General features: G+C 45.5%; 1 protein-coding gene across 3 annotated transcripts in view; it reads left to right on the top strand.

Annotated features, from left to right (window-relative positions):
- Positions 1-1,162: 1,162 nt before the first annotated feature.
- PDE1C (phosphodiesterase 1C) overlaps positions 1,163-25,005 on the top strand; it is a 443,465-nt gene continuing 419,622 nt past the window's right edge. For 2 of the 3 annotated variants that reach the window (XM_078152096.1, XM_020968961.2), the window contains exon 1: positions 1,163-1,502. In XM_078152096.1, the coding sequence (XP_078008222.1) occupies positions 1,418-1,502 (85 nt within the window). In that variant the 5' untranslated portion in view covers positions 1,163-1,417. The remainder of the gene's footprint in view (positions 1,503-25,005) is intronic. The other variant, XM_020968958.2, reaches the window with a different exon arrangement.

Here is a 25,005-nt window from a genome sequence, read left to right as displayed (position 1 = left end):
TGAACCCAGATCCTTCTGACTCCTTGTCTGGGGCTCTTTTCACTACTTTACTTTTTTACTCCACCAGAAGAACTCAGCTGGCCTCCAAGCTTCAGGGACTTCTTTTGTGAATATCACATATACATTTCAGTTCAGCCACCATCCTAGAGGATTAGAACTTCCAGGGTATTTACAAGTGGGAAGATTAGCCTGGTTTCAGGCTGTTTAAGATGTCAGCTGCTGAGGGAGAGCAGGACGTAGCATTTTCCCTGCAAGTGGCTAAGTGCTAATTTTGTTTAGTGTAAACTTGCTCATCTTCTCTGAACTGTGCCAGTTTGGGAATGATTTCCCATCAGTTGATGTGCCTTTCAGGGGGAGATCCCTGACTGACCAGCAGCATAGCCTTGCATTTCCCCTTTCCCCCCCACTGCCAGTTACAAAACCCACTTGAATTGAGGGTGGACAGCCAGCCCCATACTGTATGCCAAGAGGAGGCAGAGGCTGGAGGGCAGAGTGGTAGTGGTGTCAAGGGAGCATAGCACTTGCAAGGGACTTAGAGGGTAGGAGTCCCACTTCCTCATTTTACAGATGAGGAAACTGAGGCCCAGGACAATTAAAGTGACTTGCCCACAGGTAGTAAGCAGTGGAGGTGGACTTTGGAAACACAGATTTAGAACTAGAAGGGGACTTAGAAATCACCTAGTGCCCAGTCCCCTAGTTTTACAAATGAGAAACTGAGGCCCAGAGCAATGAAGCATTTTGCCATCAGGGGTGGGAGTTGGAGCATAGATGTAGACCTGGAAGGGGCTTTAGAGACCATTCTTCTAGTCCACGCTCTTTATCTTATAGATGAAGAAACTGGGGCCCAAGTGACGCGTCTCAGGTAGTAAGTAAGCATCAGAGGTGCTATTTGAACCGGGGTGCTGACTCTTAACTTTGCAGTGGGCGGATTTCAGCCGGCCTGGAGGCCCTCCAGGTCCCGACTAGGCTGTCACCCCGGCAGGGCTGTCCCTGGCCACTTGGAGCTGGTGCTCTGAGGCTGGCTGATGCCCCAGGCGGGGCCCTCAAGTGTGCGACTGCCCACGGGGCGCTCCTCCCTGGGCTCCTGCCGGCGGAGGCGGCTTCTTCGGAGCGTGGGGGCCGCGGGCGCCCAAGACTGCGCTGCGCTGCGCCGCGCTGTGCCGCGGGGGCGCTGCTGGCTGCGCTCTAGGTGTGTGGGGTTGGGCTGGTGGCTGTGCTCCTGCTGCTGCTGAGGCTGCTGCTGCCGCCGCCGCCGCCTCTCCCAGAGCGGACGATGCTCCAGGTCCGAGCTGCTGGCCAGCGCTGCCCCGGCCCGGCTTCCCTGCGCCGCTGAGCCCTGTCGGGGACCCGAGCCCTCGGGCCGCTGCAGCCGCTGCTCCCCGGAAAGGGCAGAGGGCGAGCCCGGACTGGCCGAGCCATGACGGAGGCGAGCAGCAGGAAGGAAGGGTTCAAGAAGTGCCGGAGCGCTACTTTTAGCATCGATGGTTACAGCTTCACCATTGGTGAGCCTTCCGAATTCCGCCCTCCCACTTTCTCCTCTTCCTCCTTCCTTCTTCCTTCCCTCCTCCCTGGTGTGTGCTGGGCTCTCCTGCCTTCTCCTGACCCCTTTCTGACAGAGGGGCTTCCTACCCTGCACGCGACCGTGTGCAGGCTCCTAGAGTGAGTGTCAAACAGAAACCTCGTGGAGGGACGGCGAGCTCTGGGAACTTTGGCTGGTGCTGTTGCAGGCTGTAGATCCAGGTTTCTGGCCGTTCTGCATGCGCGGGCTCCAACTTCAGGGAAGCTAGTGTCCAGGGAGCCCGTGATGCGAGGAGGGCAGTTTTCTGAGTTGACTGGGTTTCCTGACCACCAGTTCACTGACAAGTAGGGAGAACACAGGGATCGGGTGTTTGCAGGGAAAGAAAGAAAGAAGGAAAGAAAGAAAGAGAAAAGAAAGGAAGGAAGGGAAAGCAAAGGAAGGAATAGGAGGGAAAGAAAGAGGAAGAAAGGGAAGGAGGGAAAGAAGGAAAAGGAGGGAAAATGAAAGGAAGGAAAGAAGAGAGAACAAGACTGGAAAATTCTTTGGGGAGTTGCTATTTGTGTGAATGATGAATGACAATGTTTAGCACATTTTCTTCCCTCCTACCTTCTCCTTTCTAGGTCTACTCTTTTCTCTTTATTCACAAATCACTCAGACTGGGAAATACACTCCACGGAGGGTCTGGTTTATTTTAGGGAGCAGGACTTCGGGGGGTGGGTGGGTGGCCCTCTGTTTCTTGGCTGAGATTCGAGCCAAGGGACATCTGACAAGTCTGGTCCTTCTTTGCCAGCTTGGACCTCAGTTGTACCACGCTGGCTCGGACCTGTAGTTGTCTGTTCAGGAACTGACAGAAGTTGTCTGGTCATCTTACTTAACTAAGGAGGCAGAGGGGTGGTGGTGGTGGTGGTGGTGGGAGGGAGGGGCAGGCTAACTTTCCTCTGACAAATGACAGGGAGGGTTCCTTTCTGACAGTATTTGGAGAGACCAGACTAAGACAGGCAGAGTATATGCGTATGTATGGGGAGCCCAGCTCAGTGGGCTGTCTTCAGCGTCTCTCTTGCTAGGACAGGTCCAGATGACTGGCTGGCTGACTTGAAGTCTGAACTCGCCATCAACTGGCACATGAGGGCGAGCTCTCAGAGTCTCATGTCAGTGCCTGGCAACTTATGGAAGATTTTCCTTTTTGTTGTTTGGTGGCAGGGAAACATTTGTGAGCTTAGGATCTATAGCCAGAAAGAAGGGACAGGTAGGGAAGGAGGTGGGGATGTTTCCTTAAATGTGAAATGAGGGGATTGGCGGTGATGAAATCTAACATCCTTTCCAGCTTGAAATCTTCCAACTTCTGATTGTGTGCTGGTTTGACGTTCTCTTCCCTTCGCAAGTGCCTACCACAGACTGCTTTTTTGTTTCTTTTAATAAAATGGTACAGGATTTCTGGAATTTGGAGTTGAGTTTCACTACAAGGCCACTGTTTTGTCAATTTTTTTTGCCTTGAAGGTTAAGTAAACTTAAATTTTTCATTGATATCTTTTGTTTTTCACATCACCTCCATTTCCTAATGTATGCTTCCTCCTCCTCAACCAAGAGGTCATCCCTCATAATGAAGAATAAAAAACAAAGAGTAGAAAAAAGAAAGTTATCAAAAGTCATCAATAGATTGACCAAAGCCAACAATATATTCAATATTTCATGTGCTTTTCAATGAGTGAACCTTAAGTTGGAAGGTAAAAATTCAAACAGGGCAAGACGTTTAATCTTCAAATGGTTGTGGCTTTGTAAATCCTGATAAAGTGCTTGGAACCCCTTCTCTCATAACCTTTTGCTCAGATCCCCTCTATGAATATATAATGATGTGTCCAAGATGTATTATTACTTAATGAAATGCAAAAGGATTGTACATTCATATCTACAGGGGCCTGATTTCTTTTTACAAAGGAGGAAACTGAGGCTCAGAGGGCCTCAATGACTTGCTCAAGGTCACAAGCCTTTTGAGTCTTAAGACAACAATCTTTTCACTGACCACAACTGGTTATTTAATCAAAAGGGTGGAGAGAGAAGAGAAGGAAGAAAAAGAAGACAGCTGAGAGGAGACATGGAATTCTCATACTGGAAGGACTCTAGGCAGTAATTCAGATTAGCCCCGACCTTCCAGCCAGGACTGAATCTGGAATAAGAGTTCCAAGTTTTCAAAACATTCCTTGAAAAGCATCCCAAAGATATGGCTTTTCCAAGATGATTCTAGGTCATCTTTTAAAGCACCCTACTCAATTGAGGTCAAGCTTCTAGTTTTCTTGGCTTAGGATAGTTGTGAAGCAATAATGAGACAGCTAGATTGACAAACAATTGTGGAATTTCTCTTCTAACCTTTCATCTTTCAAAGGGAGCGCAGAACTCCTCTAGTCCCCTTAATCCCCACATCTTCTTCATGAGGCATCCAGAGTTCAGAGAGGTCAAGTCTTGCTCAAGTTAGTGCCGCAGCTGAGACTCAAACCTAGTTCTCCTGATCCCTGGTCTGGTGTGCTTTTCATTATGCCAGACTGCCTGTCTTATGCGTTAGTGACCCATGATTTTTCTTCCCCTGACAAAGATCTCAACTGGTCCAACTAATATTTACATAGTGTTTTAAGATTTGCAAGGTGCTTTGGAAATCTTACCTCATTTTCTCTTTACAACAACCCTGGGAAGTAGGGACTATTATTATCCCTGTTTTACAGATGAGGAAACTGAGGCACATACTGTTTAAGTGACTTGCCCAGGGTCACACAGCTAGTAAGCGTCTGAGGCAGGATTTGAATTCAGGCATCGTCTGTAACTCCAGGTCCTGCACTCTATCCACCGTGCCACCTAATTGCCCCTAAGGTGGTCTATGGCCTAAAGTCTTTGGAGAGTTGCCTGAGATTCAGAAGGGAAGGGACTTGCCCATGATCCTATAGCTGGTGAGCATCAGAGGCACAATCTGAGCCCAGCTCTTTTTGGTTCCAAGTTCAGCATGAGGACCACTAACCCAAACCTTTCCTCTCTCTTGAAGAAGTGATGTAAAAAGAGTAGGAGTTCTCTACGCTAGTACTCAACAGTTGTTCCTTAAGAAAATGCTTCTCTTCTGTCTAAAAGGGCCCATATTTTCCAACATTCTTTTATGTGGAATTTCCATTCACTCACCTTTTTCTTCCTTTTAATTGGAAGATATGCAAAATCATGAGGGTTGCTTCTCTTTCTTTGGTCCATTCTTGAGAGTCCCTAGCACTAGGTTTAGCGTAGGAAAGGACCTTGGGGATGATCCAGTCCGGTTTCATTTTACAGATGAAGAAACTGAGGCCCAGAGATCACAGATGCCCTTTATCACAGAGCCAGTGAGTGTCAGAGATAGGACTTGAACCCCGTTCTTCTTGATCCCAAGTCCAGTATTCTGAAGACTCAACTAAAAAGTAGAAAATAAAGTTATTATATTTAAAATGAATTTTATCTTTTTGTTTTTATGTCACCTCTATTTCTCAGTGTATCTCTTCTCCTCCCCTTCCTAATGAACAATCCTTTATAAGAAAGAATAAAAAAGAGGGAAAAAACCCAACACTTCAACAAGCTTATCAATATATATAAAGTGTTTTGCAAGCCCTAAAGCCCTGTATAAAGGTTAGCTATTATTATTACTATTATTATATCAATGGTCCATACCTGTAGTCCCTCATCCACATATAGGGAGGGGGAGGGGCCTTTCTTATCTCTTTTTTGGGACCAAGCTTGGTCATTCTAAGAGATTGGGTATTTTATCCTCCCCCTTTTTTTAGACTAGACTTGTGATTTCATTGGATACGAGACCCCCTTGACAGTGTGAGCTTCCTGGGACCCTGAGAGGTTGGAATGAAGTTATGTAGCCAGTATGGGTCCGAAGCAGGACTTGAACTGACTTCCAGATCTTCCTGACCCCCAGGCTGGCTTTCTATCCATTATGCTGCCTCACCTCTGGAGAAATAGTATTTAAAAAACATTTCCTCCCGTGTGGCACTTCTGTGGCACAAATCCACGTTTGGATCATCATATGACAATGCTTGTCTCCAAGTTCCCACGTATCAGTGTCATGGCCTGGTCCCACCAGAAGTATCCCTAAATATGGCTTTGTACAAAGATAGAGCAGACGATCCCCCACATGGCAGGCTGAAGGGTCCCAATCTTCCTCGGCCAGCTATCGCAAATTTCCTCGGCTCTGTTGACCCTATTTTAATGAACACATCTTCCTGGAAGGGTGTGGAGGCGTGGCTGACGCACTACTAAACTAATAGAGACCAGTTCTTTTCAGAGTCTTTCCTTATGAAGGGGATGGGAGATTTTTCCATGATAACACTGGGTTGCCTGAGATGGGAGTAGACGGAAAGGGGGAGAAGGGGCCACCTTGCTTGGGTTCCTGGCCCAGCGAATCCTTAAGGATCGTGCCTCAGTAAGCATCACCTTCCCGATTCCAAAGCCCTTTGTGATGATGACCTGGCTTAGGCCAGAGGACGCTCATGAGGATGGTGAAAGAGAGGATTTCAGGGTTTGGCTCTGGTCTTGGAGAGGCCCTGGGGGCACTGAGCTGGCCTGGCTTCCTGATCGACTGGAGCAAATTGGGGGTGACCTGTCAGTTTAAGAGAATTCTCAGGCAAGTCTGATAATAAACTATAGTCAACATTCCCGTGGAGCATTTGCAACGTGATATATAAAACATGACCTCCTTTGTGCCTCACAACAACCTGGTGATGTAGGGATGATTAGCCCCATTTTACAGATGATGAAACTGTAGCCTAGAGATATTGAGTAAGTTGCCCATGGTCATATAGCTAGTGTCAGAAGAAGGCCTTAAACCCAAGTCTTGTAACTCATTCCCAAACTCATCCAACCAGGAGTGACCCAAGTTGTAACTGGCTCAGAAGACTTCCTGACAAAAGATCATTTGGGGCTGGACCAGAAGAAGCTTTTTATGGAAAGGCAGGGGGGAGATGAGCCTAATTTCCAAAAGAAGGCAGCTTTGGAAGTGATAAGATGGGTGACTGTCCACGCATTGGTGGTGGAGAAGTGTGGAGAATGGGCTACCTGCTTTGGTGGCCTGTGTTAATTTTCCCCAATCAACCACCCAATCAGTCCAGCTGCACACATCAATTAGGTGCCTACTGTAGGCCAGGCACTGCAGCGGGCCTTGGGGATTAAAAAACCAAAATCAATCCAGTGCCCTTTTCTGCCTCATCTTGCATTTCACCCAGTTCATTCTGGTTGGGCTTAATTTAGGGCACCATAATCTAGAAAGGAAATTAATAAGCTTGAGGGCTGCCAAGACAGGGAAGGTCTCTGTGTCTCTGCCTCATGAGAATCCACTGAAGGAACAGAAGGTATTGACCCTGGAGAAGGGAAGGCTCATTGTGGGAATATCTCTGTTCAAGTATTTGAAGGCTTGCCTTAGGGAAGAGAGGTCAGCAAGTTCTATTTGGCCCCGTGGGCTGAACTAGATGGAGCTGCAAAGAGGCTGTTTTCAATTTGGTTTTAGGAAAAACCTCTTAATAATGGGAGCTGCTCCAGAGTGGCATGGGCTGCCTTCAGAGGGGTAGGTTCTGCCCCTGTGGAGGTCTTCCAGCTACAGAGATCCCCCACCCCAACTCTAAACTCTGTGACTAGTCACAAGTCACTATGCTTTTCCTGCCTCAGTGTTCCAGTCCACAGAATGGATGGATTGCTGAGAAAGGGTTTTCAGAGGTTTAATTAGCCAACACTGAAAAAATGCCAAATACAATAAGTTTTGAGTTTGGTTATGATTTAAATGTTCTGTCCTCATGAGAACTATTGAGTTGTGGTTGTAGCACATAATTAGAATGGTGAGAATCCAGCAGGGCCCTCGTGTGGGAGTTTACTTGTGATTCAGCTCTGGGGAGGCCCTCGCAGCTGGGTCCTGGGGTCCAGGCTATGGAAAGTACAATGCATCACTTCAGGAGAGCTATTTCTAACATGGTCTACCCCCATGGAGTGCTTAGAAACAGAACTGAGTTCGGGGATCGGAAGCCAATAGCTTTAGAACTCTGAAAGAGGAAGGAAAGTGGTGAAATGAAAGAAATACTGGGTTTGGAGTCAGAGCCCCAGGTTCAAAACCCAGCTCTGATGCTTATTCCCTTTGTGACCATGGACGAGTCACTTTCCCTCAACTACAACATGAGGAAATGGATTAAATGGCCTCTAAGGTCTTTTCTAGTTTTTGATGTGTGAGCCATTGAGGATTATTTTTCTTTGCTAAATCGTGAATGGGTTGTTCCCAGTCCTGGTGTTCCAATGTGGACTTGGCCCCCTGGGTATCACCTGGGCAAGTACCAGGTAGCTGGAAGGAAGGGGATGAGAAAGGGGACCCTGGAGACTGAGCGTGTTTCCAAGGCTGAGTTTTGGTGGAATGGCAAAGGGGCTTTTTCATCTGTCTTAGATATCTATCGCTGATGGGCTGGCCTTCCAACTGTGTGTCATTGTCTCAGCAAGATGTAGCCTGAGGGACATCACCAAGGCTCACGGGAACATTGAATCACTGATTTAGAGCTGGAAGGAAACTTTGGGGCCACCAGTCCAACCCCCTCATTTTACAGATAGGAAAACTGAGTCTGGCAGAGGTTGATTTATATTGTGAGCTCCCAGAGGGCAGGGATGATCTTTTGCCTCTTTATATCTTCAGTGCTTTGCACAAGGCCTGGAACATAGTAAGTGCTTAATAAATGTTTATTGACTACGTGACCTTCCCAGAGATCAAGAGCAGAGCTAGGTTTTGCACCTAGAACCTCTGGATCCAAGCATAGGGCTCTTATAGCAAGGACGTTTTCTCCCAGGTTCTTTTAGAGAATGAAGAGGGAGGTGTTTTGGAAAATCTTGAGCCAGGGCTTCATTCGTGTTGCTAACGGAGGGATGCATTTGCTATAGCAACCGTGGTGGCGGGGTGCCCCGATCCTCCTCTTGCCCTGGAAGGAGAAAAACAAGGTGCCCCGTGACAGCAAACTGAAGCCCAGGGGATCAAGAAGTGGAAGACTCTAAGCCCTGCCCATAACCTGCTGGGAGCAGGTGGTGACTGGAGGAGGAGTTCTGCTTTTGGGGCTGGCCCAGCCTGAATGATTTGGGGTAGACTTTAAGGATTTCTTTTAGTGGTGGTAGGAGTGGGGAGAATAGAGAATAATAGTAATAACAACCATAGGGAATAAGGCTAGGACTGCACCTGAGGTTGTATGAGCGTGGGGAACTCCCAGGTTGGGAAATCCCCTCCACCAAAGCAGGTGGACGCCTTCTTGGCAATGTAGAGTCTTGAAGAGTTGTCAAGAAGATCAGGAAGTAGTGACTTGCCCAGGGTCCAAATGACAATGAAAACCACAACAATAATAACTGCCATTTCCATATAGCTTCAAGCTTTTGCAAAGCACTTTACATACATGATGCCATTTGAAGTTCATGCCAACCTGGTGAAGTAGGTGCAATTATTGTCCTCATTTTCCAAATGGGGAAGCTGAAGCTCAGACTTGAAGACTTGCTCAGTGTATCTGAGATGGGAATAAAACTCGGGCGTTCCTGACTCAGAGTGGAGACCTGCACCCATATGCCATGCTGCCTGTTCATTCATTCACTCACTCACTCACTCACTCACTCACTCACTCACTCACTCATTCATTCATTCACTCATCACTCACTCACTCACTCATTCATTCATTCATTCATTCATTCATTCATTCATTCACCAATCATTTATTAAGCATCCATTATGTGCTTACACAGTGCATGGTTCTGGGCAGCTGCCATGCTTCACTTTTCAGAGTTCCTGACACTTCCGAATTAACAATTGTCCTCTCTCTCTTCCTCGAGCAGTGTGTGCTCCCCTCTAATGCCCCTCTCACTCTCAGGAGGCTCATCACTTTTCTGTGGAGGGGCGGTTCTGTCCTTGCTTTCTGTTGCGGGTCTGTCTCTCTGCGTGGCTGTCAGTATTTGATAAAGTATTTGTGGAAAGAGAGTCCACTGAGGCTGGAGCCCTTTGGCCCCTGGCGCTGGGGTGATGCTCAGGACCCCCTTCTGATGTCCAGTGGAAAATTAGTGCTGCCCCCTTTTCATCCACATGGAGGCCCTGGAGCAGCCACAAAGATAGTCCCAAATAGTAAAAGAACAAGAATTGTTTGTAATAACAGTCACTGACATTTATACAGGGCTTGAACTTTTTTCTTTCTTTCCTTTTTTTTTTTTTGATGGGAAGAAGCACTTCAGTAAAACTAGCCACACATTAACCTGCACATAGTAGGTGATTTTAATAGCTGTTTATTGAGTGTTGATTGAATCTGACAGTGTATGCAATATTCCACACCCATGATTCCTCACCTCTTCTGGGCCAAGCTTGACCACTATAATTACATGGACTTTAAGGTTTGACAAGCATTTTCACACATGATCTCATTGGAGCCCCACAGCAACCCTGTGAGGTAAGGGCTGCCTAGAGGATTAGCTGCAGTGAACAGATGAAGAAACAGAGGCTCGCCAAAGATAAGGGATTTGCTCATGGCTACACAGCTAGGAAGAAGGACTCTAAAATTTAAACAAGGTCACTCAGCGGGTACATTAGGGTAGAGTTTCCTCTTGTGTGTGGGTTGGGCTAGGTGGATGGACATGTATTTGGATGAGGTCCCTTGCAATGTCCAGATGCTATTCTTCTGGTGTCTACCATATCCCTTGCACATAGTAGGCCCTTAACAAATGTTGCATTGGTTAACTTGAATAAGATGTAAAAAATGTCAGGATGAGACAAAGACGTCCAAGGAAGCCAAGGAAGCCAAAACTAGTGGAGACAGACTAACGCCTCAAGAGAGGTGCATCCTGCTCGATGCATTCTTGGACTTCAGCAAGCCCTTCAGCCTGTGCTGCCCAGGTACCTTCCACTCCATAAAAGAAGCACTGTCAAAGCCCTGTGGCCATGTACCCTGTGAGTCTGGTCCACTTCTAGGTCAGTAGCACCCATAGGGTAATTATTGCTCTTTTTTGGGAGGCAGTCGGGGTTAAATGACTTACCTAGGGTCAAATAGCTAGTAAATGTCTGAGGTTGATTTGAACTCAGCTCCTCCTGACTCCAGGGCCGGTGCTGTATCCAGTGCATCACCTGACTGTCCCTAGTAATGCATCTTTTCAGCCCGGCACAGAGGGCAGTTAGCATGTGTGATTACTGAGAAAGCCCATCGGGATGATACAGAGGAATTTATGGAAGCAGGGAGCTGCCCTTGAAGATACAATTTCTCACCTGAATAGAACAACATGGACACTCCATCACTGGAGTCAGAGGACCTGGGGCTGGATTCAAATTCTGGTTCTGTTACTTGATACCAAAGCGATCTTGGACCAATCATCTAACATCTCTAGACTTGACTTGCTGTGTCTGTAAAGTGAGGGGGTTAGGCTAGGTGGTCTGTAAGGTCCCTTTCATCTCTAAATCTATGATTCTTTGAGCTCTGGTATTAAGGTAGTATAATAACCCTTTCAGGATCTTGCCCAGACTGACCTCTGTTTGACCAGATGTGTTTGTAAAATGGTGGAACAATTCGAACGACCCCATTTGTTTCAGCTCATGATTTCCAATCGTACCAAGAGTTAGAAGTGCCAAACTCCCCCAAGTAAAGTGCTTCCATGTGGGGCTTGGAGGAAGGGTACCTGCTGTCCAACTGTAGAGCCTGTTGACAGTCCCTGCCTCATCTGGATGACGGCATATGATAGCCTGGCTTGGTAATCAAAGCCTCTTCTCTAGGGCATTGTGAGGACTGATTAGTTAACCCACAGTCCAGGATGAAGGCTTGGAATAGAGGCTGCTACTCCTTCCATGGTTTTGGGATCTCCTTGGTGCTGGGACTCCCTCTGACCACACTGAGTTGTCCACACCTTCTCAACCTATGGCATTCTTTATCATGTTTTCCCAGGAATTCTCCAGATAAGATTTAAGTTTAAAACATTTTTGAATCTAATGCCAAATAAAATGTTTCTTTATTTGGTAGAACAGAAAAAGAGGATTGTACATGAAATTGTGGTTCTCTATTATGTATAGCTTACTTTTGTTTTTAAGTAATAAATTCAACATGTAACCTTCAAAGCTGCCTGCTTGTCTGTGATTCCTTCTGAGTTCTCTTCTCTTTTGTGCATTAAAAAAGCTTCAATGATCTCCTTTTCCTTTCTTTTTCTTTCTTTCCTTTGGCTACCTTAGACCCAAATTTAGTGCTCTCTCTCTCTCTCTCTGCCTCCAGTTCAGTTATAGATGGTGTTCACTGTCCATTTCTAGTGCCTGCCCAAAATGAATGTCCTGATGGAGTAACTTCATGAACTGATTGTTCAGCTGCATGCGATAGCCTATAAAATAGGCATTCTGGGCCCATTTACTCTCTTTTGAGTGGGTAAGAATTTCACTGAGGGCTTCCTGTGGCTGCTGGTGGATAGAGCTCAGGACCTGGAGTCAGGAAGAAGTGAGTTTAAATCTAGCCTCAGACACATGCTAGCTGTGTGACCTTGAGAAAGTCACTTAACATCTGCTTGCCTTAGTTTGCTCAACTGTATAATGGGTATAATAATAGTAGTTACCTCAAAGAGATGTTGTGAGATATCTGTAAAGTGGTTCTCATAATGCCTGGCACATGGTAAGAATTACATAAATGTTTATTGTCCTGTAGTTTTAGGGGACTCCTGTAGTATTTGGATAGCTGAAGGAAAGAAAGAAAAAGAGGATCATTGAAGCTTTTTTTTTTCATGCTCAAAAGAGAAGGGAAGTCAGAAGGAGTCACAGATAAGCAGGATAGCCTTGAAAGTTAAATGTTGACTTTATTACTTAAAACAATGGCAACATTGTAGCAATTAAGTTAGCTATTCAGTTGCCTCCCCTTTGTCACCTCCCATTCACTTTTCAACCCCTTGCCATGGGGTTTCTGTCTCTACCATTTAGCTACAAGTGCCCCCTCCAAGGTTGCCAGGGACCTCCTCTCCAACAATGGCCTTTTCATAATCCTCATCCCTTTTGACCTCGGCATGGTGTGTGACGTGATGGATCTCTCCCTCTTCCTGCATATTTTCTCCTCTCTGGGATTTTGTGGCATTACACTGTTGTACTTCTTGTAATTGGCTCTGTCTTCCTCTGTCTCCTTCCTCAGATTGTCATCCATATTCTGCTCCATCTTTGTACGTGTACCCCAGGACTCTGCCCTGGGCTCTCTTTGTTTTCTCATTACCTCCCATGGGTCCAACTAACATCTCTCTGCAGGTGACTCTGAAATCCACTGTATCTAGGCTTTCTCTCTCACCTGAGCTCTAGGCCAACCTGTGCATTCCTCAGGCATCTCAAACTCAACATGTCTAAAAGAGAATTAATTATTTCACCCTAAAAACCTACCCTTTTCCCTTTCCCTTTATTTTTCTGTATCTTGTCAAGATACCCCTCCCCCTTTCTGCCATTTGCCCAAGTTTCAAAAACTAGCAGTTATCCTTTCCTCTCTTTCTCACTTTCCTTTCCTCCCCATTCCAATCAGCTGCCAAGTCTTGTCAGTTCGCCCTATTTTCTCCCCTCTTCCCTTCTTTTCACACATAGCCAGACCAGTCCAGGTCATCATCCCTTCTTCCCTGGATTAGCTCAGTAGTCTCTTACCTGATCTTCCTGCAACCAGTCTTCCCTCTCTTTTATCCATCTTCCATACCAATATGAAACTGATATTCTTAAAGTGCGCATCTGGCCATGTCATCACCCGTTCAAGAAACTTTGGTGGCTCTCTATTGCCTCTAAGACAATATATAGACTTCTCTGGCATTCAAAGCCCTTCACAGTATGGCTTTGCAACCTGACTTTTTAGGCTGATTATACATCATTTCTCTGAGCCTTTAAGCCAAGGAGAAGGTGCTAACCTATACTAGTGAAGGGGCTCCCCATGTATCTAGTCCATGTCCCCATCTCCTCCATGTACCCTATGTACCATCCAGATTGAGTCACTCACTGTTCAGAATGCATGACCCTCCATTTCCCTTCACTACACATTTGCATGGGTGTTGCACGTTGTTCAATCATTTGAGTCATGTTTGACTCTCCGCAAACCCATTTGGGGTTTTCTTGGCAAAGATGCTGGAGTAGTTGGCCATTTCCTTCTCCAGCTCATTTTACAGATGAAGAAACTGAGGCAAACAGGGTGAAGTGATTTGCCCAGAGTCACATAGCTAGTAAATGTCTGAGGCTGGATTTGAACTCAGGTCTTCCTGACTCCAAGGCCAACTCCGTCAGCTGGAATATCTAGCGGCCCACAGGTGTTCCTACATGCCTAGAATGCCCTTTCTTGCTTCTCCTTCTTCATATAATCTATCTGCAAGCATTTATGAAGAACCTTTGTTGTGCCAGGCACTGTACCAGGTGCTTAGCACACAAATACAGAAGTAAGATAGGCTTTGCCCTTGAGGAGCATGGAGTCCTCTGTGCCTGGAACATCTAGTTCTCTTCAGAATCAACTCAATAGCATTTCCAGATTCCCTTCCACCCTCACTTCCTCTGCCCCCTTGTTAGAGAGATGGGAACCAGGTGGTGTTGGACTTAGAGTCAGGAACCTGTGTTCAAATCCTGCTTCAAACACTTATTAACTGTGTGACCATATTACTTATTGTGGGAAGTCCCTGACATTGCTTTGTGTTTATTTTGCCATTGTATCACCTTACCTCACCTCACATCACATCAATCTGTGAGTACCTCTGTTTCCCCTAGTAGATTGTACACTCCTCGAGGGCAGAGGCTGTTTTTTCATCTTACTTTTGTATACCCAGAACTTTGCACTGTTTCAGACATAGAATCCACTCCAACTACTGACCTCCCTATCCTCCTTTAAGTCCCATCTAAAATCTCACTTTTTACAGGAAGCCTTCTCCATTTCCTCCTAATTGCGGTACTTTCCCTCTTTTAATTATTTTTATAGTTTGCTTTGAACACATTTGTTTGCAAATTGTCTCCCCCACTAGATTATGAGCTCCTTGAGGGCAGAGACTTTCTTTTGACTCTTTTGGTATACCCAGAACTTAGCATAGTTCTGAGCACATAGTAGGCATTTAATAAATGATTATTGAATTGAAATTGAATTAAAACATATTTATTGCTTGGTTGAATATCATCCTTGAACAGGAGCATGTGGCAGACCTTCTCATCTATAGGGAAACTCTAGTTCTTTTGGGCTTTGCCCAGGACGTTGGTGCTAGAGGTGAACACCACTGGTGAGCAGACATGTCCCTATTTTATTTCCTGATTCACATGGCTGGTGAGAGGATCAATAGAGAAAAATACCTTCAGCTTCAAGACTTTGACATATGCAAAAGAGACTCCTTGTTGGAAAGAGTTTTTATTTCTATTGCAACCAGGGCTTAAATTGAATTTTTAATAGCCTTCAAACAGTAAGTACAGTGGAATCTTGAACACTCTATACATTCCAGCCAGTTGTGCAACTGGGAAAGTATGAACTGTCGTAGAAAACTATTTGTGAAATCTTGCCTGTTCCCTTTTGATCTTTAAATCAAAAATTACTTTTGGAGTAGACAGGAAAGCCTTATGGAATGTATCAGCATATAAACTTCCTGGAAGTTTGTATTTGTATATGTAATTCTGACTCATAGTAGGTGATGAATAAAACTATTTGTTGATTAATTGACTAATGGGTAAGGTTTATATAATTTGAGAGTATGAGGAAGAAGGTGGGATTGTATAGAAAAACAAAAATAGATTTCCCCTTTAGGGGAAGAGTGAATAAATCAGTTTGTCTTGAGCAAAGGTTCATATAGTTCATTAGTGGGAGATTAGGCTAGAAAGTTTGATTGTGGCTAAATTGTTGAAGACCTTGAATGCCATGATGTTGAATTTGGGATTTTTATTTACTTCAGGCATTGAAAGTTTTTCAGCAATGGGGTGACATAATGACTTAATTTGTTGGTAGATAAGCTAAAGGATAGAATAGGGAAGGAAGGAATCTGGAGAGAGAAAGATGTTAGTAGATTATTGAAAGAATTAGGTAATAGGTACTGAAGAGTTTGTGATTATTTTTTGTTTTTTACAAATGTCAACGAACTAGGAAACTGGGACAAATTTCAGGGCATAAACTTGTAACTATCCCCAGGGGAATATTTTTTTTCTACCTTTTTTTTTTTTTGGCTAGGCAATGGGGTTAAGTGACTTGCCCAGGGTCACACAGCTTGTAAGTGTCATGTGTCTGAGGCCAGATTTGAACTCAGATCCTCCTGAATTCAGAGCCCGTGCTCTATCCACTGTGCCACCTAGCTGCCCCCCCAGGGGAATATTTTTAAAGAAAACTGGAATAAATAACTTATCCCCTACATTTATTTGTAATCATATTTTTCAAGTGTCTAGGATCCAAAAATGGATACATTTGTATAAAATTCTCCAACTATTATGATTATGACTAGTCTTAAGAAAAATGTACTAATGCTAAGTAAAAAATACTTCTTTATAGTTTACAAATGAGTTTGTAATCTAAGCTATTATTGTCCTGGGTTATGTCTTTCTGCTTGGCAGGGAGATTGTTTACTGACTGAAATGTTTCCTTGGGTTTTTTGGCCCCCTTATTGTGGTGGTTACTTTTGGTGTGCTTATGTTCTTTATTAAATTGTGGAAGTCTTTGGAAATTTCTTTTCCTTTTGCCATTTCCATTTTTTTGGGTCATCACTTGTTCACTAGAATAGTCAATCTAAATGTGTTGGTCAAGGACATAGAGATTAAAATGGAAAACTCATCATAAAGTCAACTCTGGATTATCCAAAGTGAGGAGCAGTGGGCTAGATAAACCAGAAGAGGGGGTGGTGTAGTGGAAAGCAAGATGGACTTGGAATCACAAGACCTGGGGTCAAATTTAAGCTTACTACTTGTGACTGTGGAAGAACCACTGAGCCTCCCTGGGCCTCATTTTCTTCATCTGTCTAGTGGAGATGATGCTATTTAGGATAGGAGTTAGACCTATGACTGATTAGTGTAAGTTATACCCAGGTGAGGAAATTCCCTCTACTAATGCTGGTTTGCACTGGTTTCTTCTTGCGATTTATAGCTTTAGAGAATTCTTTGGAGTATTGAGAAGTTAAGCAATTTGCCCAGGATTTAGAGCCAAGATTTATCAGAAGCAGGCTTTGAACCCAGACCTTCTTCTTCATTTCGAGAGTGGCTCTATATCGAATATGCCACTCTGTCTTTCAATACACACACACACACACACACACACACACACACACACACAGAGTATATGTGTGTGGGCTACATATATTTTCCAAGGTTGTTGAGAAGAAAGTACTTTATAATCCAAATAGTGAGCATAAATAGAAGTTATTATTTTTATTATAATCCAAAATCTTTTCTACTTGTGTTTTAAATATATTAAAGTATCTGGATTAATTGTATTTGACCAATTATGCCTCACTTAGGCAAATAGTAGTATTCTTTGTAATTGATTGAATACATATCAGCAGAAAAAGGCAGGTGGGGAGGTGTGGAGGTGGGCACTAAGGTGTGCTGGATGGCAGGAACAAAGCTAAACCTATAATTTGAAAAAATAATGTGAATAATTGAGAGTTAGCTATAGGTTACACATGGTTTTGTGCTTCCAAGCTCTGGGCTTTCAGGTATAGGATTCAGTCTTTAGGACTTAAAAAAAAATCTCTTTGTCTTATTTTGCTATCACCTGAGCAGAGTACCCTCTGGGAAATTTCAGAAAGCATCCTGAATATAGCTCATGGCCAGACCTAAAGAGTGCTAAATATTGGGTCCAAGGTCCAAGATGCTTTTATTTCATTGGACAGATAATATAGATGACATGAAGACCTCTCAGGCGCGCCAAAACAAATGGTACAATTTTGCTTCCTCACTGGCAAGCCTCACCTTTCCCCCAGGTGCCTTTGCTGCCCTCTCTTCCCCCCAAAACATGACACTTCCCAGTGATCCTTCCCTGACACTGGGCTTGTTAGAGAGGTAACCCACTGACTGTCACCCCAAGGATGCATGTAGCCTTCTCCATTAGAATATAAGCTCTTTGAGGCAAGGACTGTTCTTGCCTTTCTTTGTACCCCCCCCAGTGCTTACCATAGTACCTGGCACATAGTCAGTGCTTATCAATGCTTGTTGACTGACTGACTCTAGCCTTATGGTATTGCCCAAAGGGCAAGGATCTCCCCTGAAAGGAAAACGAATTTGGAGTTGTTAAAGTGCCTCCCTATTCCTTCTGTTGAATCTCTTTGTCACCCCTGAGCTTGAATTTATGGTAATTCCCTAAGAGGAACTCCTCAGCATCAGACTGGTACCACTGGAGTAACTCTCTGTATTAGGAGAGGGTGGGGGCCAGGTCATTCCCTCCTGGGCAATTAGTCTCTTACTGCACCTGTAGCTCCAGGGGCCCCACACGTGTGCGTGCATGCGCGCACACACACACACACACACGCACACACACACACACACGTGCACACACACACACACGCGCACACACACGTGCACACACACACACGCGCACACACACACGCGCACACACACGCGCACACACACGCACACACACACACGCGCGCACACACACACACACGCACACGCACACACACACACACACACACACACACACACACACACACACACTCCCCTCTTTTTTTCAAGCAGCTGGCTCCAGGAATTCGCCATTCTCATTAGAAAGTCTAGTACCCAACCTTGCAAACCTGAGGCTGCTAGCCAGACAACCCCAAGCCTGGTAATGTCCGAGAGCTTTTGCCATATCTCATGTGAAGGCTGGATTCTGAGATCTTCTTCCCTCTTCCAGAAACTAGTCCCAGCCTGGAGCTTCCCTTCCTCTCTCTTCCCTAAACTCCAGAACTTGGGGGTGCTAAAGAGCAAACCCCAAGATTGACACTGCCCTGGACCTCCCTTTTCTCTCTAGAAGATCCAATTCTTGAAGTTTGTCAGACTAGATCCCAGATTCTCCCTGGTGCCCAAGTCACTAACAAGTGTGTGCTTTTCCAGGGACACGGGGTAAGCTTTGAAGAGCTGGAAGGAACCTCACAGGACAGCTGGTGAGATACATGATATCCAAGGAGGTTCTAAGTAACTTGGCCAAGGTCACACAGAAGTTCATAGAGTCAGAGTTCATAGATTGGACATCCAGTCCAACCCTGTGAAGTATCAAGTGATTTTGGGCTGAGCCGGTGGTCAGCTAGTGTAGACCATTCATTTCAGGAATTGTCTTCACAAGTTCCCCAAGGCCCACAGCCTCCATTTCACCCTCCCTACCCCCACCCCCATGCATCCCAGGAAAGTCTTGATTTTTAATTCAGATCCTTGTTCTTGGCTTAGCCTCTTAATTTATGTTGATATTTTTCCAACTAATGTGAAATCATGGTCCATTAATTTCTGCTTACCAGTGTACATTGCTCTTTCCTCCAAACATGGAAGAGGGTTTCCAAATCTAGCTATTTTTAATAACTGGATTGTTTTAGCAAAGGAAGGGGCCTCCTGTTAATTACAAATGCCCAATGCCATCATCAGCATCGTAACATCCTGTTCTCAAGGGGGCGTTCTTATTGGCCTCCTGGGCTCCAGGCTCTTGAACCCCATCCTGCCACCCAGGAAAAGAATCTTCCTGAGGCAAAGGTTTCATAAAACTCCTCCCCCACTGAAGAACCTTAGTGCCTTTAGGAAAAAAAATACAAACTCTTCAGTCTGTCATTTATAGCCCTCTACAATCTGATTCTCCCCCTTCTTCAGCTTTATTTCAGGTTCTCCCATCCATGCTCTCTATGTTCCTGCCGAACCGGACTAACTATTTGATGAACTCGGCATCTCAGCTCCCATCTCCACACCTTTGCCCAGGAGGCTTCCCATGCCTGGAATGTACCCTCTTCTTTACCTCTGCCTCATAGTCCCTGCCTTGCCTCAAGGCTCCCTTCAGGTACCATCTCCTCCTTGAAGCCTTCTCTGATCTCCCCAGAGTGCTACCCAAAGTTGTTGTTCATCCTTCATTTTCGTCTTCAAAGAGGACCAATGACTCATGGGTAATACCTTGACTTGCCTGTAAATTGGATGTAAGTGAGGCAGAGTTGCACAAAGTCACCAGCTTCACTCTCTCTTCCTGAGTCATCAGGGTCAAGTGACAGGACAAAAGTCACGACCACTGGTGATGACCCAGGACTCGGTGGATGACCTTGGTGTCTTCAATGTCTGACCAAGCTCTAAGAGCTCCCCAGCTCCTGCTTCAGCTGCCTTCGTGGTTGTTGGAACAAATTGTTCTCATGCGCCCATTCCACCAGGGAAAGTCTGCACGTGCTTGGAGTAGACTTCCCCCAACTCATCAACAGGTGGGAGGCCTGTCGGTTACCCTCGGCCTGGTTTAGCCCATCGGCTGAGATGGTTTTAGTGGGTGTGGTCAATGCACATGCTTCTTGGAGCCTCAGGTGAGAGCTGTGGATGAGCAAAGGTGGAGAGCAGCCCATACACCCAACATTCCTGAATAGGGAAGGGCACAGTCATACCTGTGCCTCAGGATGGTTTTCTTGCCATTTGCTAGGGCTCTCTCACCTCTCAAAGTACCCTGCTTACTAATCTGGGTACATGGTGCGTCTCTCCTCTCTGCCCCTCCCCAAAATGTAAGCTCCAAGAGGGCAGGACCAGCGTCATTTTTATTTTCATATCCACCGTGCTGAACATGGGGCCCAGTAGTAGTGGCTTAATTAATGTTTATTTGATTGAATTGGATCCATCCAGAAGACGCTTGGTTGGTCTGCTTGGGATCTAGAGTCTTGAATGGAATATAGGCCCAGCTACTGTCACGCCTCCTTCCATCTTGGCTTTTCTTGGCTCAGCCACCAGTCATCTTTGACACAACCTTCCCTGAACTTCTCCCTCCCCCTCCCCTTTCATGGGAACCAAGGGACCAAGTAGGAGCTGGTGGCAAGACATGACTATTGTCCAGGGACCAGAGTGAGCGCGTGTGGCCCAAGGGAAGAAGCCAGGGTGTGGGACCATCCCCACACATGCTGTATGGGAAAGGCTGTGATGTCACACTCTGAGAATATACATCACTGGGACAAATATCCAGGAATACAAAAGTATCCCTCTCCCCATCATGCCCTCCCCTGACCCCCACCTCCCACTTACCAACACACACACACACACACACACACACACCACACGCACACACGCACACACGCACACACGCACACACGCACACACACGCACACACACACACACGCACACACGCACACACACACACACACACGCACACACACGTTAACAGCCCCTTCTCTGAGGTGATCGTCTTCCACCTGCCTTATATGGATCTTGGAATTCCTATTTATGTACAGACCATCTCCTCCATTAGAATGTAGGCTTCTTGAGGGCAGGGGCTACATTTGCATTTTCTTTGTGATCCCAGTGCTTAGCCCAGTTCTCAACATCTGGCTTGATAAAAGCTTGCTGCTCCATTGGTGTTTCCCTCCCCCTCACTAGTCATGCACTGCTCCATCCACCTTCCCATCTCTCTCCTTATCACCACCACCTCCCACATCTCTAGCAGCCCTCTCTCTGGGCTCTCTCCACACCAAGGCAATCGATTCTCTCCCTGCGCACCAGTCATGTGCACCCTGATTAGGGCTCTGGGGAAAGCTGATGGTAGATATGGTTTGGGAGTCACCCTCATGGTGGTGATCACTGTTGGCTTCAATGCCCCACTGTCAGGTCTAGCACATCCCACGTCTGTGAGAAGAGTGGAGAGGCAGTTTGCTGGCCTCACCTATTCTATTCCCTTGATGTCTACATCTAGCATCCCAGATTCTTGACATCTTGGAGATCACCTACACCAACCAACTTGTCTTGCAGATGAAGAAACTAAGTAAAATTAAGTCACTTTCCAGTTGCCCTGTTAGCATCCTTCCCACAACTCCACGCTGCCTCTAGACTTATTTTGGGAAAGCTGGCCTTGTTTCACTTCTGTCTTTGTAACACAGTCCCAAGCACATAGTAGGTTCATAACAATGCTTTATTGATTCCTCCATCCAAAAAAGGGTACAAAGCACAGTGCTGGGTGCTTGTATATAAAGTCAAAAGTGAAAAAAGAAATCCTGCCTTTGAGGAGTGTGTATTCTGCTGGGGTGTGAACTGGGGGCTAGACACACACACACAAATACGTCGTATACCAGGGAATTGGCGAGGGAGAGAATACTGTAGGGGCATTTAGGGAAGCTTCTTGGAGGAAGTGGGGCTTGAGCTGAGCCTTCTGAGAGGCAGCGGTGAGGAGGGGGCTTATTCCAGACACAGGAGAGGCTGTTGTTGGGGAAAGTCCGGTAGGCCTGAATGGCTGGAAGACAGAGCTTGTGAAGGGGAGTAGGATGAGAAAAGGCTTTTTCTCTCAATGACCTTCCCCATCCATCTCTTGTAGATAAACATAGAATCTACCTCAGAGGGTGGTTATGAGGTTGAAAGGAGGCAGTGACTGTGAAGTGCTTTGCAAGTCAATGGGTTAAAATCTCACCTCTGCTACTTATTCTCAGCCTCAGTTTCCTCTTCTGTAAATTGGGGATAACAACAGACTCCATCTGGGTCATTGTGAGGATTAAATGAGACAATATCTATAAAGTATCTTGCAAACCTTAAAGTGTGATCTCAATGTGAGTTTTTATTTTAGATTAACACTGAAAAAATGGTCGGGCTGAGATCTCTTTTTCTGCTGCTTCTAACAAAGCAAAGCCAACATGCACATTTCCTGAGCCTGAGACTCTTAACCCCTACCCTGCATTTCCAGGCTTAGAATTAGAAAAGGAATATGCTGCCTCTGAGAGGTGCCTACCTTGCAAGAAGCCTGTCTATAGCTCCCACTGACATCACTGGTGTGGACATGCTCACTGGAGAGCAAAATTGGGTCTTTTCTACTTGGAGGGGCACCCGACTCACGAGAGCTGTGGCTCAGGGCGTCCCTGTACTTTGTCCTCTGTGTGCTCCCTTGGTGAACAGAGCCATGGCTGCAATGCCAGGAGAACTGGAAACCATTTTATGGAGTGTCCAATGGCAAAAAAGGGGGACAGCAGAAGTGAGGCTTAACCTCAAGGCAAAAAAGAAATGCAGCTCGTCTATAGCGGCTGTCAGTTTCTGTTGTGCTAGGGGGAGAGTGATGTCATATCGAAGTATCCAGGACCTCCCCCCTCCTCATCTCGTTTGCTGCCTACCTGCCTCTCGTCCATTTTGCTCCCCATCAGTGTCTCAGAATGCACAAGCCAAAATATTAAGAGAAAAAAGAAGCTTGAGTCCATATACTTTGTAAAGAAAAGGTCAAGGGTAGGAAGTGGGAGGTCTGTAAGGGGGATTCCTTTCCAATCTGGCTCCAGCTTCCCTTTCAATTAATCAGCATTTATTAAGCACCTACCATGGGCTGGGCACTGTGCCAGACTGAGCATAAGCACCTACTATGTGCCAGACTGAGCATACATCACACCCCTTCACCCACTTGATGGTCCCTTCCAACTGATCTATTTTCCATTCTTTATACTTGGTGTTTCATCTCCTACTGCCTCACACACCTTTGCCCTGGCTATGCCCTGTGCCTGGAATGCCCTCCTCACCTCTGGCTAGAAAATCCCTAGATTTTTTCAAAGCACAGCTTTGGTGCTACCACATTCAGGAAGTATTTCCTGACCCTTCCAGCTGTCGAGACTCTTCCCCATCCCCTTGTCTTGACTTTAAAGAGGGAGAAAGTATTAACAACTAGGAGAACTAATCAGGAAGCATTTCTTTTTAAATTTGAATTTATTTAGGATTTTATTTTTCCCTAGTTACACGTAAAAACAATTTTTGACGTTTTTTTTTAAAACTCTGAGTTCCAAATTTTATCTCTTCCTCCCTCCTCACCCCACCCTCCTCCTCAAGAAGGCAAGCAGTTTGATAGAGATTATACACATGTAGTCATGCAAAACATTTCCATAATAGTCATGTTGTGAAAGAAAACATGGACACAAACGCCCCCCTGCCCCCCCAAAAAAACCCCAAAACAAACCAACCTCCAGAAAAATAAAGAGTAAAAAAAAAAGTATGCTTTGGTCTGTATTCAGACTCTATTATTTCTTTGTCTGGGGATACCATTTTTCATGCTAAGTCCTTCAGCTGTCATGGATTGCGGAGAATGGCTAAGTCATTCAGAGCTGATTGTCACACAATATTGCTGTTGCTTTGTACACAGTACGTGTCACTTTGCATCAGCCCATGTAAGTCTTTCCAGGTTTTTCTGAGAGTATCAGGAAACATTTCTTAAGCGTCTGTTACATGGAGGTGAGGGGGGGACAGCTTGGATGAAGACATGGAGGCAAGAGTGCTCAGTTCCAGGTATAGGAAGTAGGTTGTTTGGCTGGAATGTGAAATAAGTCGATCAGCCAATCAGCGAGCACTTATTAAGTCTCTACTGTTTGCCAGGCACTGTCAGAAAGGGTAGGTTGGAGCCAAATTACAAAGGGCTGTAAACGCCAAACTGAGGGTTTATATGTTATCCAAGAGGTGATAGGGAGCCACAAAGTCTTCTTGAGCAGGGAAGTGACGAGGTCACACCAGCACAAAGGATGGATTGGATAGAAAAGACAGGAAGTCAAACGAGGCAGTTGTTGCAACAGTCTAGGGGTAGGTGAACAGGACTTAAGCTGGGATGGTGGCCATATGTGTGGAGAGAGATGAAGGGATGCATGAGAGAGAGGTTACAGATGCAGAATGAGGGAGAGTTGGCATTAGATTATAAATAGAGGGTGGGTGAGAGGATGGGGGGTTTTGGGTGGGAGGGAGATATATACATATATAGATGCATGCAGATATATATACATGTCTATATCTATACACACACATGTGTGTATATATGTATACAAATACATACATATGTTATATATACATATATACACATACATTTGTTTACCATGTGCCAGGCACTATGCTAAATGCATTAAAAATATCTAGTTTGCTCCACATAACAACCTTGGGAAGTAGGTATCGCTATTATCCACATTTTACAGTTGAGGAAATTGAGGCAAACAGAGGTTAAGTGACTGGTCCAGGGTCACACAGCCAGTAAGTGTGTGAGGTTGGATTTGAACTCAGATCTTCCTGACTCTAGGCTGAGCATTTTACCCCCTGTACCACTTAGCTACTCCTATATGTGGCTAATGTGAAAAAGACCTGGGGACCTTAGTGAATCTGTAGGCTCAGTACAGGTCTATAGTTGGACTGTGATGTGATGACCGAAAGAACTCATGTGGTTTGGTTGGTTTTTCTTTTTTCATGAGGATTTATGATTTTCTGAGTGAGGGAAGCCTCTTTGCCAAAGCAGATGCATAACCCTTCTGCTTACTGTCTTAGGGTGGCCCGGGGCACTGAGTGATTGGACAGAGCAGCATTGCTGGTCAGTACCTGCCAGAGGCTGCTCTTGAATGCAGGGATCCCTGAGGCCAAAGGCACTTCTCTAGCCACTAAGCTATACTGC

The sequence above is a fragment of the Phascolarctos cinereus genome, unplaced genomic scaffold (assembly GCF_003287225.1).
Source record: "Phascolarctos cinereus isolate Bilbo 61053 unplaced genomic scaffold, phaCin_HiC Scaffold_4;HRSCAF=312, whole genome shotgun sequence".
NCBI classification, from domain to species: Eukaryota; Metazoa; Chordata; class Mammalia; order Diprotodontia; family Phascolarctidae; genus Phascolarctos; species Phascolarctos cinereus.
This window is presented reverse-complemented; position numbering and strand designations above follow the sequence as displayed.